The sequence below is a fragment of the Macaca fascicularis genome, chromosome 3 (genome assembly GCF_037993035.2).
Source record: "Macaca fascicularis isolate 582-1 chromosome 3, T2T-MFA8v1.1".
NCBI classification, from domain to species: Eukaryota; Metazoa; Chordata; class Mammalia; order Primates; family Cercopithecidae; genus Macaca; species Macaca fascicularis.
In genome coordinates, this window is record NC_088377.1 from 45764097 (window position 1) to 45778419 (window position 14323).

Here is a 14323-nt window from a genome sequence, read left to right on the forward strand (position 1 = left end):
CTCCTTGCCTAGCAGGGTGCAGAACACCTGCCACCTGCACTTGAGAGCCCTCCCACTCCAAAGACCTTCCGCACCAAGACCTCATTTCTGGCAGTCATCTCTCCTCCGAAATAGGTGGCAGTTCACTTTCACAATATTTAAACTAGTCAGAAAGGGCTTGAATGTGGACAGAGGAGGGCAGGCCGGAGGCCTCGCATGCAGGAATGTGCCTGGTGTACAAGCCCATACTGGCCAGAAGGCAGGCCTGGGTGAGGACACTGTTGTTGAGATGAAAATCCCCTGGGGGAGAGAGGAGAATAGAGGGGGGCATAAAAGAAAGCACAGCCAGGCACAACGTGCAGGCGCCAAGTCGAGACCCTCCTGCATATCCGGCAGGTCAGAGACACGGCTGCAAGCCCCTCCTGTCCACATGCCCAGAGTTTAGAGACACCAAGGTCTCAGCGTCACCTGGAATCTCTGAGAAGTCCTCTCTTGATTCCCTTGACACCAAGACTTCAGAGGTGCCCGGTTTCAAAAGAAGATAAGCAAGGGGATTCCTCAGTCAACACCCATTTTCCCCTCTCTCCCTTGCCCACTGGTAGTGATTTATAAGCACAGTAGAAATCAAAACAAACAAGCCATGCTTGGAAAACGAGGATCCACATGTGTAAATAAACGGGAACTACAGCTCAAAGGCAGTCACACACTTGTCATTCTTGTTTCTTCCTCCCATGACATGGAAAGGCAGGTAGAAAGATCTCTTGAAGGTTGCTCCGAAGCCCGTGGGAGTGAATGTTCCGGTGGACTTGGGGCTCTGCTGATGGAGGCCAGGCCACAAGGGGACAACGCTGGCACCAGGCCCAGTCACCTCTGTACCACTCATTAGTAGTCTGATTGGTGGCCGCCAGGTACAGGGCAAAGCACAGGTAGCCACCCAGGAGGAAGCTCAGGACCACGACAAAGCCCAGCATGAAGACAATCCGTGGAAAAGTCAGGAAGAGGTACTGGGGGCAGAGAAAAGGCAGTGATTTAGGCAGCTGGACTGTGACATCCGAGAGAGTGAAAACCGGCCAACCCTGGGCCTGCCACAGCCACCAGCGCTGCTTCCTCAGCCCACCTACCTGTGTCCAAATGTGACAAACTGAACATAAACAGCACTGAGAAGCAGCCCAGGAATTATCCCAGTACATACAAGTTTCCTGTGGGATGAAGGAAGTGTTCACACTGAAGGAAAAGGGGAAGTTTACTCAGGAAAATGTGCTATTCCAGTTAGCTATTTATAAAATAAATGCAGACTTCATTCATCAAAATAAAATCCGGATAGACAAAAGAGATCAATGTCTTTCTTAAAACAATACAACCCCAAAAATAGATGTGCAAGGATATTCATTGTATCATTGATTTTATCAACCCCTCTTCCGAAGTTTTTTTCTTTTCCTTAATAAATAGAAACAGGGGCCGGGCACAGTGGCTCACACCTACAATCCCAGCATTTTGTGAGGCCGAGGTGGGCAGATCACTTGAGGTCAGGAGTTCGAGACCAGTCTGGCCAACATTGTGAAACCCTTCTCTACTAAAAATACAAAAATTAGCTGGGTGTAGTGGCACATGCCTGTAATCCCAGCTACTCAGGAGGCTGAGGCAGAAGAATTGCTTGAACCCAGGCAGTGAAGGTTGCAATGAGCTGAGATTTTGCTACTGCACTGCAGCCTAGGCAACAGAGCAAGACTCCGTCTCAAAAAATAAAAATAAAAAGGCTGGGTATGGTGGCTCACGTCTGTAATCCCAGCACTCTGGGAGGCCGAGGCAGGTGGATCACAAGGTCAAGAGATGGAGACCATCCTGGCCAACATGGTGAAACCCCGTCTCTACTAAAAATACAAAAAAATAGCCGGGGGTGGTGGTGGGCACCTATAGTCCCAGCTACTCAGGAGGCTGAGGCAGGAGAATGGCATGAACCCGGGAAGTGGAGCTTGCAGTGAGCCAAGATAGTGCCACTGTACTCCAGCCTGGGCAACAGAGTGAGACTCCGTCTCAAAAAAAAAAAAAAAAAAATTGGCCGGGCGCGGTGGCTCAAGCCTGTAATCCCAGCACTTTGGGAGGCCGAGACGGGCGGATCACGAGGTCAGGAGATCGAGACCATCCTGGCTAACACGGTGAAACCCCGTCTCTACTAAAAAATACAAAAAACTAGCCGGGCGAGGTGGTGGGCGCCTGTAGTCCCAGCTACTCGGGAGGCTGAGGCAGGAGAATGGTCTAAACCCGGGAGGCGGAGCTTGCAGTGAGCTGAGATCCGGCCACTGCACCCCAGCCTGGGCGACAGAGCAAGACTCTGTCTCAAAAAAAAAAAAAAAAAAAAAAAAAAAAAAATTTAAAAATCAATAGAAACAGGGTCTTGCTATGTTGCCCAGGCTGCTTTCAAACCCCTGGCCTTGAGTGATCCTCCTGCCTTGGCCTTCCAAATTGTTGGGACTACAGGTGTGAGCCACTGCACCCAGCCAAGAAACAAGTTAACTGTCCATCCATCAGGAAGGGTAAACTCTGGGATGGTCACACAATGGGAAAACAAGGAGCCATTAAAAATGATGTCAATTTCTATGTACTGATTGTGAAAAGATTTAACATATTGACTAATGAGAAAGACAAGATGCAAGGATTACACTGTGATCTTGTTTGGGTAAAAACAAAACTGACTCCGTAAATGGTGTATGACCATAGGAACTGCGCTGCTTCAAGTTTTGTTTTTGTAATAAGCAAAATGAAGAATTTAGAAAGTTTAGTATTTTTGAAAGTCACAAGCAAAGAGAACATTTAACAAAACTCCTGATGGAGGAGACTTTCTAGTTGAAGTTACAAAGAAAAGAGATTTGATGAGAAAGAATGTCTGAACTTTTCTATACCAAAAAACCCAAAAAAACCCAAAACCCCATTCCCAAGATCCAAAAGATCCACAAACAAAAAACCAGTATAACAAAAGATTAACTGTCATTATCATATAAAGGCCTCAAATCAAGAGTTATTCTGGGCCAGTCACAGTGGCTCACACCTGTAATCCCAGCACTTTGGGAGGCCAAGGTGGCAGCACTTGAGCCCAGGAGTTCCAGGTCATAGTAAGCTGTGCTGGTACCATTGCACTCCAGCCTAGGTGACAGAGTGAGACTCTGTCTCAAAAAAAAAAAAAAAAAAAGTTACTATATGACCCAGCAGTTCCACTTCTAGGTGGAATTTACCCAAGAGAAATATAAACATAAAACATATGTTTTTAAACATAAAACATAAAAACATAAACATAAAACATGTTTTATAAACAAAAACATGTCCACACAAAAAACTTGTACATGAATGTTCACAGCAGTATTATTTAAAAATAGCCAAAAAGTGAAAACACCGAAATGTCCATCAACTGATAAACAAATAATTAAAATTCAGTCTATCCATACAATGGAATACTATTCAGCCATAAAAAAGAATGAAATATGGCCGGGCGCGGAGGCTCACACCTATAATCCCAGCATTTTGGGAGGCTGAGGTTGGTGGATCACTTAAGGTCAGGAGTTCAAGACCAGCCTGGCCAACATGGTAAAACCTCTTCTCTGCTAAAAATAGAAAAATTAGGCAGGTGTGGTAGCTTGGGCCTGTAATTCCAGCTATTCAGGAGACTGAGGCAGGAGAATTGCTTGAACCCGAGAGGCAGAGGTTGCAGTGAGCCGAGATCGCACCATTGCACTCTAGTCTGGGCAATAAGAGTGAGACTCCATCCCAAACAAACAAAAGGAATAAAGTAGATTCGTGCTACATGAATTAACCCTGAAAACCTTGTGCCACAAGAAAGAAGCCAGGGGAAAAGACCATATATTGCACAATTCCATTCACATGAAGTGTCCAGAAAAGGCCTAACCCAAAAGACAGAAAGTAGATTAGTGATTACCTGGGTCTAGGGCAGGAGGGAATGGAGATGATGAAATGTTCTGAAATTAGACAGTGGTGAGGGTTGCACAAGTCTGTGAATACACTCATACCACTGTGGTATACTTTAAAGGGTGAATTTTATGATATGTGAATTTTTTTTTTTTGAGATGGTGTTTCGCTCTTTCACTCTTGTTGGCCAGGCTGGAGTACAGTGGTGCAATCTCGGCTCACTGCAACCTCCGCCTCCCAGGTTCAAGTGATTCTCCTGCCTCAGCCTCCCGAGTAGCTGGGATTACAGGTACTGGCCACCACGCCCAGCTAACTTTTTTGCATTTTTAGTAGAGACGAGGTTTCACCACGCTGGCCAGGCTGGTCTTGAACTCCTGACCTCAGGTGATCCGCCCACCTTGGCCTCTCAAAGTGCTGGGATTACAGCTGTGAGCCACCATGCCTGGCCCAATATGTGAATTTTATATCAGTTTAGAAAAAGGAAAAACTTCACATTTGTTAGTTTCTGAGACAAGGTCTTGCTCTGTCACCCAGGCTGGGGTGCAATGGTGCAATCTCGGCTCACTGCAACCTCTCCCTCCCGGATTCAAGTGATTCTTGTGCCTTAGCCTCCCGAGTAGCTGGAACTATGGGCATGTGCCACCACACCCAGCTAATTGTTTGTATTTTAGTAGAGATGGGGTTTCATCATTGTTATCCAGGCTGGTCTCAAACTCCTGAGCTCAGGCAATCTGCTTGCCTTGGCCTCTCAAAGTGCTAGGATTACAGGCATGAGTCACTGCACCGGCCCCGGCTCATTTTTGTACTTTTTGTACAGACAAGGTCTCTACAGGAGACCAGTTATTCAATCATCTGCTGATGGACATTTGGATGTTGCCCAGGCTGGTCCTGAACTCCTGGCCTCATGAGATCCTCCCACCTCGGCCTCCAAAAGTGCTGGGATTACAGGCGTGAGCCACCGCGCCCCACCTAACTTCATGCTTTTACTGGGAAAATAAATGTCCTTTTTGCAATTCTGAAACTTGAAGTCAGAAACCTACAGCATAATTACCTGAATAAGGAAGACCGTGTCCATAACATGGAGGTGTCCAAGGTCATCGACATAAGTCTCCTGGTATAGATCCGACATCACCACCAAGTGGATCAGAAAAGTGGTGCTCACAATGGCGACGGTGGCAGCCGAGGCCGTCAAGGTCAAGAGGTAGATGAGGAAGTACCTGATGTTCCAGGCCCCGATGCAGTTGTTCACCCAAACACAGTGATGGTCGAAACGGTGCACACACCAGTTACACACACCTGCACAGAAACGAGGGGGCATGTGCTGGGATGGTGCTTGATGAGACAAGGACGCCACACACCTGCTGAGATTTTCACATTCTGACCACTGGATGTATAATCAGAGGGAAATGGCACTGCTTAGTTCCAAACTAAGCTTTTGGAAGTGCAGTGTCCAGTACAGGAGCTGCCAGCCAGATGTGGGTATTGAGCACTTGCAATCTGGCTACTAGAAAAATCTGAGGTGGTGGCATGGACCCGGGGTCCCGGCTACTCAGAGGCTAGGCGGGAGGATCATTTGAGCACAGGAGGTCAAGGCTACAGTGAGCTATGATCGCACCACAGCACTCCAGCCTGGGTTAACAGAGTGAGACGCTATCTCAAAAACCAAACCAAAAAATGGAAAGGACATTTTGTCAATATTGACAAATTTACATTTGTTTTTTACTACAATATTCCTTTGAATTCAGTGTAAATATGGAGGCAACAGAAGAGTTAGTTAATTTACTTGACTTGGATAGACATGTTTTAAAACTGATGTTCCTGCTTTAAAGTCAAGTCAATTCTTCTGATTAAGATGAATCATTATGTCAACGTAGACATGGATGGTAAAGGAAAATGATTTTTTTGGTACCAAATTCAGATATTGGAAAACTTTTAAGAATGTATGGATATAACTTGCACCTGTGAGTCTACTTTTTCAACTGTACATTTTATTAAAACTAAATACACAAGTATTTCCACATGAAAATTTAGTGTCCAAATCAAGACGTGCTGTAAATGTAAAATACACACCAGATTTCAAAGGCTTAGTAGGAAAAAGAGAATATAAACTACCTCATGAAAAATTTTTTACATTGATTACATGTTAAAATGATATTTTACATATATTAGGTTAAATAACATACTGATTAAAACTGTCTCCAAGCACAGTTACATTTTGAAAAACATTTTTAAAAACTGTTTCTATTTATGGCTTTTTTTTTTTTTTTTTTTGAGACAGGGTCTTGCTGTGTTGCTGTGGCTGGAGTGTGGTGGTTTAACCATAGCTTACTGCGGCCTCGATCTCCTGGGCTCAAGTGATCCTCCCGCCTCAGCCTCCTGAGTAAGCCAGGACTACAACTTTTGTATTTTTTGTAGAGGTGGGGTTTCCCCATGGTACCCAGGCGGGTCTTGAACTCCTAGGTTCAAGAGATCTGCCTGCCTCCCAAAGTACTGGAATTCCTGGCATGAGCCGCTGCGCCTAGCCACATTCTATTTTTGTTAGACAGCACTGGTCTAGAATCTTGGGCCCTCCCCAGAAGACTAGGCTTTGTAGGACTGAAATCCACAAACACAACATCCACAGAAACACCTTCTGGGGAGCATGTCCTCCCATGTGGTGAGAGAAGGGCTGTTATGCCCGGGGATGAGGACTGTCTACTACATAGGAACACAAGACCTGACCCTCACTCATCTGAAAGAAACCATTATCTCAACTCTACAAGTAATGGCCACACCACGTCTGGGGGTGAACTGGCTCTTCTTTTAGATTCAGGAAACAGTCCCTCACAGACAAAGCCCGCACATGTGCTGTTGGGGGTGCCGCTGGAGTCATGAGAACCACACTCACTGCAGTGCTTGGATCGAGCTGGTTTCCTTAAAGCACAAGTAGAGCACCTCACGTTCTTTGGAAACATCACTTCATCAAATTCATAAACATGAAGAAATAATAATTCATTTGCTTTTGTTATAATGCCTGGGAAAAGTAAGGACATATGTCAGTTTCGTGCAATATGGTGGACTGGATGGTCACAAAACCCGTCCTGATAAAACACAACTGAAACTGCTATCTTTAATATCTTAAGCAATTCTTTTTTTTTTTTTTTTTTTTTTTTTTTGAGACAGTCTTAGTTTGTCGTCCAGGATGGAGTGCAGTGGCGGGATCTTGGCTCACTGCAACCTCTGACTCCCGGGTTCAGGTGATTCTCCCACATAAGCCTCCCAAGTAGTAGCTGGGATTACAGATGTGCTAACGCACGCCTGGCTAATTTTTTGTTTTTTTCTTTGTTAATACAGATGGGGTTTCACCATTTTCGCCAGGCTGGTCTGGAACTCCCGACCTCGGGTGATCCTCCCACCTAGGCCTCCCAAAGAGGCTGGGATTACAGGCATGAGCCACCACGCCCAGCCGTGCAATTCATTTTTAATAACAGCTTTATTCAGATATAACTCACAAACCTAATTCACCCATTTAAAGTGTACAATTCCGCCAGTGCGGTGGCTTAGGCCTATAATCCCAGCACTTTGGGAGGCTGAGGTGGGTGGATCACGAGGTCAGGAGTTTGAGACCAGCCTGGACAACATGGTGAAGCCCTATCTGTACTAAAAATACAAAAATTGGCCAGGCGAGGTGGTGCACACCTGTAGTCCCAGCTACTTGGGAGTCTGAGGCAGGAGAATTGCTTGAACCTGGGAGGCGGAGGTTGCAGCAAGCCGAGATCGCACCACTGCACTCCAGCCTGGGCGACAAAGCATGACTCCATCTTAAAAAACAAAAAAAGGAACAGCACCATACCAATCACGTGCTCTATATATGACAAAATGAAGTGAAAGTATTAAAAAGATAAACTAAAAATTTTAAGCGGTTCTAAATAACCCGTGGGTCGAAGAAGAAAAAAAATTAGAAAACACTCCAAACTGAAAGATAAGGAAAATGCTACACATCAAATCTTTTACAAAGTCCTCGGGGTGGGGGAGCCTCTCCTTGTTTGCAGCACTATTAGTAAGACAGTGGAGCTGTCACCATGCTGTATGCTAAGAGCCTCAACTTACCAGGATTGGTTACACAAGTCAGGGTGAAAGAAAACAGGTTTACAACTAGCAGCAGATAGGGCAGAAGAAGGTAATACAAGGAGAACTCCAGCTCCTGACAGTAGCCAAATACTTCCCAGGTGTACTCAGTATAAACCATCGCTTGCAAGACCAGGTGCAGGACAATGAAGGTGTGGTTTCTGAAAGAAAACAGGCACACGGCTTGTTCGTGGGGGCTTCTCCTTGAAGAAATTGTATGATACTAAAGAAAGTAACCAAGGGTCAACCACTTCCTTTGGGCTTGAGATAGTAGTAAGAATTACATAGAAAACTCTGTGAAACATTCTGCATGTATTTAACAGAAATACATGTCAGTATTTTCCCAATCTTTAAATATCACTATTTAAAAGGAGACAAGTTAAAACCTCCGTCTCAAAAGGTAGATTAACTATGAGTAGAGGCTCCCAACTCAGGACTCTTGATCCTTTCTGGCCTTCTTTCCCTCACCATGCTGGAAACCATGAGGAGCTTCCTGAAGCTGGAGGATCTCAACAATTAATAATCAAAGCAGAAAAGAGGAGAATATTTAAACTCTGAAATAGAAATACCTCGTATGGAAAAGGTAGTGAAGCGATCTGTGCATGGCTCTCTGAAGACATTCTGGAATTACACAGGAAAATATCTGAAACAAAAGGAAAGGGAAAGATTCCATTTCACTTCTCACTTCTCCACTCCCAAACAAATCAGACACTCCACACACAGCTGGCAATCTGCGTGAGAGGAAGTTTGGTTTCTGTATACAGGTAAAGAAGTGATTTAGAAGAGAATAAAGAGGGGAATTCTTTCTACTGGTCTTCCTTTCACACCAGTTCCATTTCTAGTCTGACTCTGAAGAAGGCACCTGTCAGGGTCTTCAGGGAAAGTGAGGTGAGCAGAGGGAATGGGTCGCGGAATGTTAATGTGAAGGCCGCTACTTCCCCGGCCTGGGTTCAATCCCAGGTTCCAGCGTCCACACCCAGATCACTGGGCTTGGCCCAGGTCCCTCCCAAGTCAATGCCTTCCCATAGGCTGCTTGTCCCGTTTTGCTGACTTTGATCCCTGAAGGAGGGGGGCCAGTCAATGCTGAGCTTTCTGCTCATACATCCCCCAGAGTCACCCATCAAGTACCCCAGGCGGACCCTGCTCATATCCATGCCCAATCACAGGCATCTAATCCAGAGGAAAACAGCAACCTCTTCTCTCAAAGCACCACCGCAAGAGGACTTTCAGCAGGAACAAAAAACACACACAGACAGAGGCTATGGAATGTCCCACAACTGCCATCAGTGAAATAAATCCATCAATGACGTTGAGTGGCATCTTTTTTGTGGTTGTTGAGACAGGGTTTCACTCTGTAGTCCAGGCTGGAGTGCAGTGGTGTGATCATAGCTCACTGCAACTTCAAACTCCTGGCTCAAGGGATCCTCCTGCCTCAGCCTCCTGAGTAGCTGGGATTACAGGTGTGAGCCACTGCACCCAGCCTGGCATCTCCTTTTTGTCCTGTAGCAAAACTGGTGAGTCTCTTAGACTAGCACAGTATTCAAATTCCAGTGCTATCCAAGGATCATCCTTACCTGTGCTCCTCCCCTGGCCAGGCCTTTCAAGCTATGGGTTTTCGAGCAGACGCAGATAAGAACAAGACCCATTACCACCAAAGCCAGGTAGAACAAGAAGAGGATCAGGAAGTCCATCCTGGGGCTACAAAGGAATAGGAAGAGTGTGACTATCTGCTACTGAGATTTCTTCCATGACACACATTCTCAGAAATCAACTCCCAAATGGCCACCAAAACAGAATTCACCTAGACTTTAATGATGTCTCAAAGCAAAAACCAGAAAAACCAACAAACAAAACAGAATTCCTCAGGCACACACAACAGAGGCCTGCTGCCTCTCACTGGGGCCTCCCAAATGGTCCTGAGCTCCCTCCATCAGGATAAAAATTCTGGGCCAGGTGTGGTGGCCCATGCCTGTAATCCCAGCACTTTGGGAGGCAGAGGTGGGCGGATCGCTTGAGCTCAAGAGTTTGAGACCAGCCTGGGCAACACAGTGAGACCCTGTCTCAATTAAAAAAAAAAATTTTTTTTTTCTCGAGACGGAGTTTGGCTCTTGTTACCCAGGTTGGAGTGCAGTGGCGCAATCTTGGCTCACTGCAACCTCCGCCTCCCGGGTTCAAGCAATTCTCCTGCCTCAGCCTCCCTAGAGGGTGGGATTACAGGCATGTGCCCCATACCTGGCTAATTTTTGTATTTTCAGTAGAGACGAGGTTTCACCAAGTTGGCCAGGCTGGTCTCGAACTCCTGACCTCAGGTGATCCGCCTGCCTCAGACTCCCACAGCGCTGGGAGTACAGGCGTGAGCCACTGCACCGGCCCAAGATAAAAATTTTGAATCTAACACTCTAACACTGTGGCCTGCCTTTGAAGCATCTCCAACCTGCAAATGCAAAATAAACTAAGAAAGAAAATGCATCCACCTTCCTTGCCCCCAGACACGAATCATTCTTTTACTTCCTGAAATATTCACAAAGATACTGAAACTAGGCCTCATAAAACTTAGAAACTAGGCCTCATATAGAAAAAATTAACACCAGGTGGCTCTGGATAGGGTCCCACCCTGCCTCGATAGGGACCCACACTGATAGGGTCCCACCCTGCCAATTCCGGGAAACAACCTCATGGGGTCCCACCCTGCCAATTCCGGGGGTCCCACCCTGCCTCGAAGTTCCCGGAATCAACAACTCCAGGAAAAAAACCTCATAAGGTCCTGCTCTAACCAATTAGCATAAGACACCTTGCTCAGGCCATAGCTAGACCCAATCATTTTGCGCCTTAAGCTTTGTTTGAATTTCGCGCCATAAGCTGTGTTTGAACTTGTGTTTGCCTATATAAACAGCCTGTAACAAGCAGTCGGGGTCCCAGGGCCAACTTAGAGCTTGGGACCCTAGCGCGCTAGTAATAAATAACTCTCTGCTGTGAATCTCGTGTCGGTGATCCTTCGCGGCGACCCCTGCCCAGGAGGGAATCGACAGTTCGGTTCCAACAATACAAGATTTCCCCCCAAAGAATCTGCTGACAATGCCTGGAGAACAAGCATCTCCTAGAGGCAGTCAGGAGCCCTGCACCCAGAATCAGGCATCCTGTCCTAAGAAGCATCCCTCCAAGACACTGGCCACAACTATCAGGAATCACCCTCTGGAACCAGAGTCAACACACAGGCCTGTGTTAAAATACTGGATACTGTGGCCGAGCATGGTGGCTCACACCTATAATCCCAACACTTTGGGAGGCCAAGGCAGATGGATCATGAGGTCAGGAGTTTGAGACCAGCCTGGTGGTTTCAGCCACCAACATGGTGAAACCCCCATCTATACTAAAAACACAAAAATTAACCGGGCATGTGGCACGTGTCTGTAATCCCAGCTACTCAGGGGCCTGAGGCAGGAGAATCGCTTGAACGCTTGAACCCGGGAGGCAGAGGTTGCAGTGAGCTGAGATCATGCCACTGCACTCTAACCTGGGTGACAGAGTGAGACTCTGTCTCAAAAAAAAAAAAAAAAAAGAAAAAAGAAAGAAAGACACTAAGACACTGGACACTAGAATTCTTTTTTTTTTTTTTTTTTTTGAGATGGGGTCTCGTTCTGTCACCAGGCTGGGGTGCAGTGGTGATCCTGGCTCACTGCAACCTCCGACTCCAGGGTTCAAGCGATTCTCCTGGCTCAGCCTCCCGAGTAGCTGGGATTACAGGTGCATGCCACCACACCCGGCTAATTTTTGTATTTTTAGTAGAGACAGGGTTTCACCGATTTGGCCAGGATGGTCTCAATCTCCTGACCTTATGATCCTCCTGCCTCGGCCTCCCAAAGTGCTGGGATTACAGGCATGAGCCACTGCGCCCAGGGATACTGGAATTCTTTTCCATAGTGTAGTGGTTTAAAAACAAAAAATAGAAAAGAAAAAAAAAAGGTACTGGAATTGGCCGGCCATAGTGGCTCATGCCTGTAATCCCAGCACTTTGGAAGGCTGAGGCGGGAGGATCACTTGAACCCAGGAGTTCAAGACCAGCCTGGGCAACAAAGCGAGACCCCCATCTCTACAAAAAATACAAAAATTAGCCAGGTGTGGTTGCGCATGCCTGTGGTCCCCAATACTCAGGAGACTGAGGTGGGAGGATTGCTTGAGGACAGGAGTTCAAGCTTGGGCGACAGCATGAGGCCCTGTCTCAAAAACACTCACCAGCCGGGCGCGGTGGCTCAAGCCTGTAATCCCAGCACTTTGGGTGGCCGAGACGGGCGGATCACGAGGTCAGGAGATCGACACCATCCTGGCTAACATGGTGAAACCCCGTCTCTACTAAAAAATACAAAAACCTAGCCGGGCGAGGTGGCGGGCGCCTGTAGTCCCAGCTACTCAGGAGGCTGAGGCAGGAGAATGGCGTAAACCCGGGAGGCGGAGCTTGCAGTGGGCTGAGATCCGGCCACTGCCCCCTAGTCTGGGCGACAGAGTGAGACTCCATCTCAAAACAAAACAAAACAAAACAAAAACAAAACAAAACAAAACAAAAAAAAACCACTCACAAAAAGATACCGGAACTGGTTACTTTTGACCTTAGCAGATATGATTCTGGGCTGGAATTCCAAGTGAGATAAACAAGAAACTATTTATGACATGATAGGCGAGAGCAAACAAACAGCAACAGTTCTCACCGGGTGATTCAGGGTGCCCAGCCTACATTTCTTTTGGTTGGATAATTTTCAGTTGGCAGCTCTGGCATTCCTCCTACCAACATTCACAGATAATTCAAACAGCAGCTCCTCTTGGGCGCAGTGTGTGCCTGGCACGACTGGTAGCTACCGGACATTGTCCTTCCAGGAGCCTGGATCTGACTGCAGAGACAGATCAATTCGACACCCACATAATAAAACAAGAGTAGCAGTCAAAGGCAGAATACCTTGTGGAAAAGGATTTGGAAGCAGGGGATTTTCAGCACCCCCAGCACAAATGGGTAAGACTTTGGGAGAAATGGTCCAGACTAAGTTGCTCAGGCCGGCTCCCAAATCTTTGGGAGGCCAAGGCAGGAGGATCGCTTGAGGCTAAGAGTTCGAGACCAGCCTGGGCAACATAGTGAGACCACTGTCTCTACATAAAAATTTAAAAATCAGCGGGCCGTGGTGGCACGCACCTGTGGTCCCAGCTACTTGGGAGGCTGAGGTGGAAGGATCGCTTGAGCCCAGGAGGTCAAGGCTGCAGTGAGCTGTTATGGTACCACTACCCTCCAGCCTAGGCCACCACAAAGCTGGACCCCATCTCTAAAAATAATAAAACAGGCTAGGCGCTGTAGCTCACGCCTGTAATCCCAGCACTTCGGGAGGCCGAGGCGGGTGGAACACCTGAGGTCAGGAGTTTGAGACCAGTCTGACCAACATGGTGAAATCCATCTCTACTAAATACCAAAATAATTAGCCAGGCATGATGGCGCATGCCTATAATCCCAGCTACCCGGGAGGCTGAGGCAGAATTGCTTGAATCTGGGAGGCGGAGATTGCAGTGTCCAGCCTGGGAAACAAGAGCGAAAAGCTGTCTCAAAATATAACAATAATAAAGACTTTGAGAGAAACAGCTAGTTGAGAAGAAATAAGCCAAGTCGGTAGCCTCAGGTCTCTCCCTGCCCCTCCCCATTAGGGCCTCCCGAAGCTACCCGCATCCAGGACACCTGGCCGGAGCTTTCCCTGGGGGCTGGAGCCCTGGTAGGGGGACGTGGAGTGCAGCAGGCTCTGAGGGGACACCGGGGCGGCCCCGGACTTGGGCGAGGTGGCGGTGGGACGGCGGCCCCACACACAAGGGGTAAGGGAGGGTCAGAGGAGGAGACTGACGGTCCAGGGACAGCCCAAGCTTCCCACAGCCCCGCGGAGGCGGCCTTACCGCCCGCCGCTGGGCTCCGGCGCCTCCCGGGCGGGACACAAGACTTCCTGCAGGCTAGTGACATCAGCGCGACGCCCCTGCGGGGCTGACTTCCGGCGGAAGTGTGCGAGGGCCTCTGCCGGTTGCAGGGCTGGACTAACAGTGACCTCCCCGGCGCCCTCGCAGGCAGCCTGGGGACCTCTGTGGCCAGGTGTAACCGCTGGGAAGTGCGATTGTATTGTATTGTATTGTGCTGTATTGTATTGTATTGTATTGTATTGTATTGTATTGTATTGTATTGTATTGTATTGTATTGTATTTTTTCTTATTTGCTCATGTATTCATTCAGAAATTGTATTGTATTGTATTGTATTGTATTGTATTGTATTTTTTCTTATTTGCTTATGTATTCATTCATTCA

The 14323-nt window shown here is 47.3% G+C and overlaps 1 protein-coding gene across 4 annotated transcripts; it reads right to left on the bottom strand.

The window, feature by feature from the left end:
- Positions 1 to 623: 623 nt before the first annotated feature.
- ZDHHC4 (zDHHC palmitoyltransferase 4) lies at positions 624 to 13996 on the bottom strand. 4 transcript variants are annotated; one of them, XM_005549075.4, is made up of 8 exons: positions 13924 to 13996; positions 12708 to 12887; positions 9579 to 9702; positions 8574 to 8647; positions 7987 to 8165; positions 6785 to 6910; positions 4949 to 5193; positions 624 to 983 (listed from the first exon to the last, which is right to left on the bottom strand). In XM_005549075.4, the coding sequence occupies exons 3-8, from the start codon at positions 9693 to 9695 to the stop codon at positions 690 to 692; spliced, it is 1035 nt and encodes a 344-aa protein (XP_005549132.3). In that variant the 5' UTR covers positions 9696 to 9702; positions 12708 to 12887; positions 13924 to 13996; the 3' UTR covers positions 624 to 689. The 4 variants fall into 4 exon arrangements, with proteins under 4 accessions (XP_005549132.3, XP_045243829.2, XP_065397712.1 ...); XM_045387894.2 differs by having other exon boundaries at positions 13715 to 13996; XM_065541640.1 differs by lacking the exon at positions 12708 to 12887.
- Between the last annotated feature and the right edge of the window lie 327 nt (positions 13997 to 14323).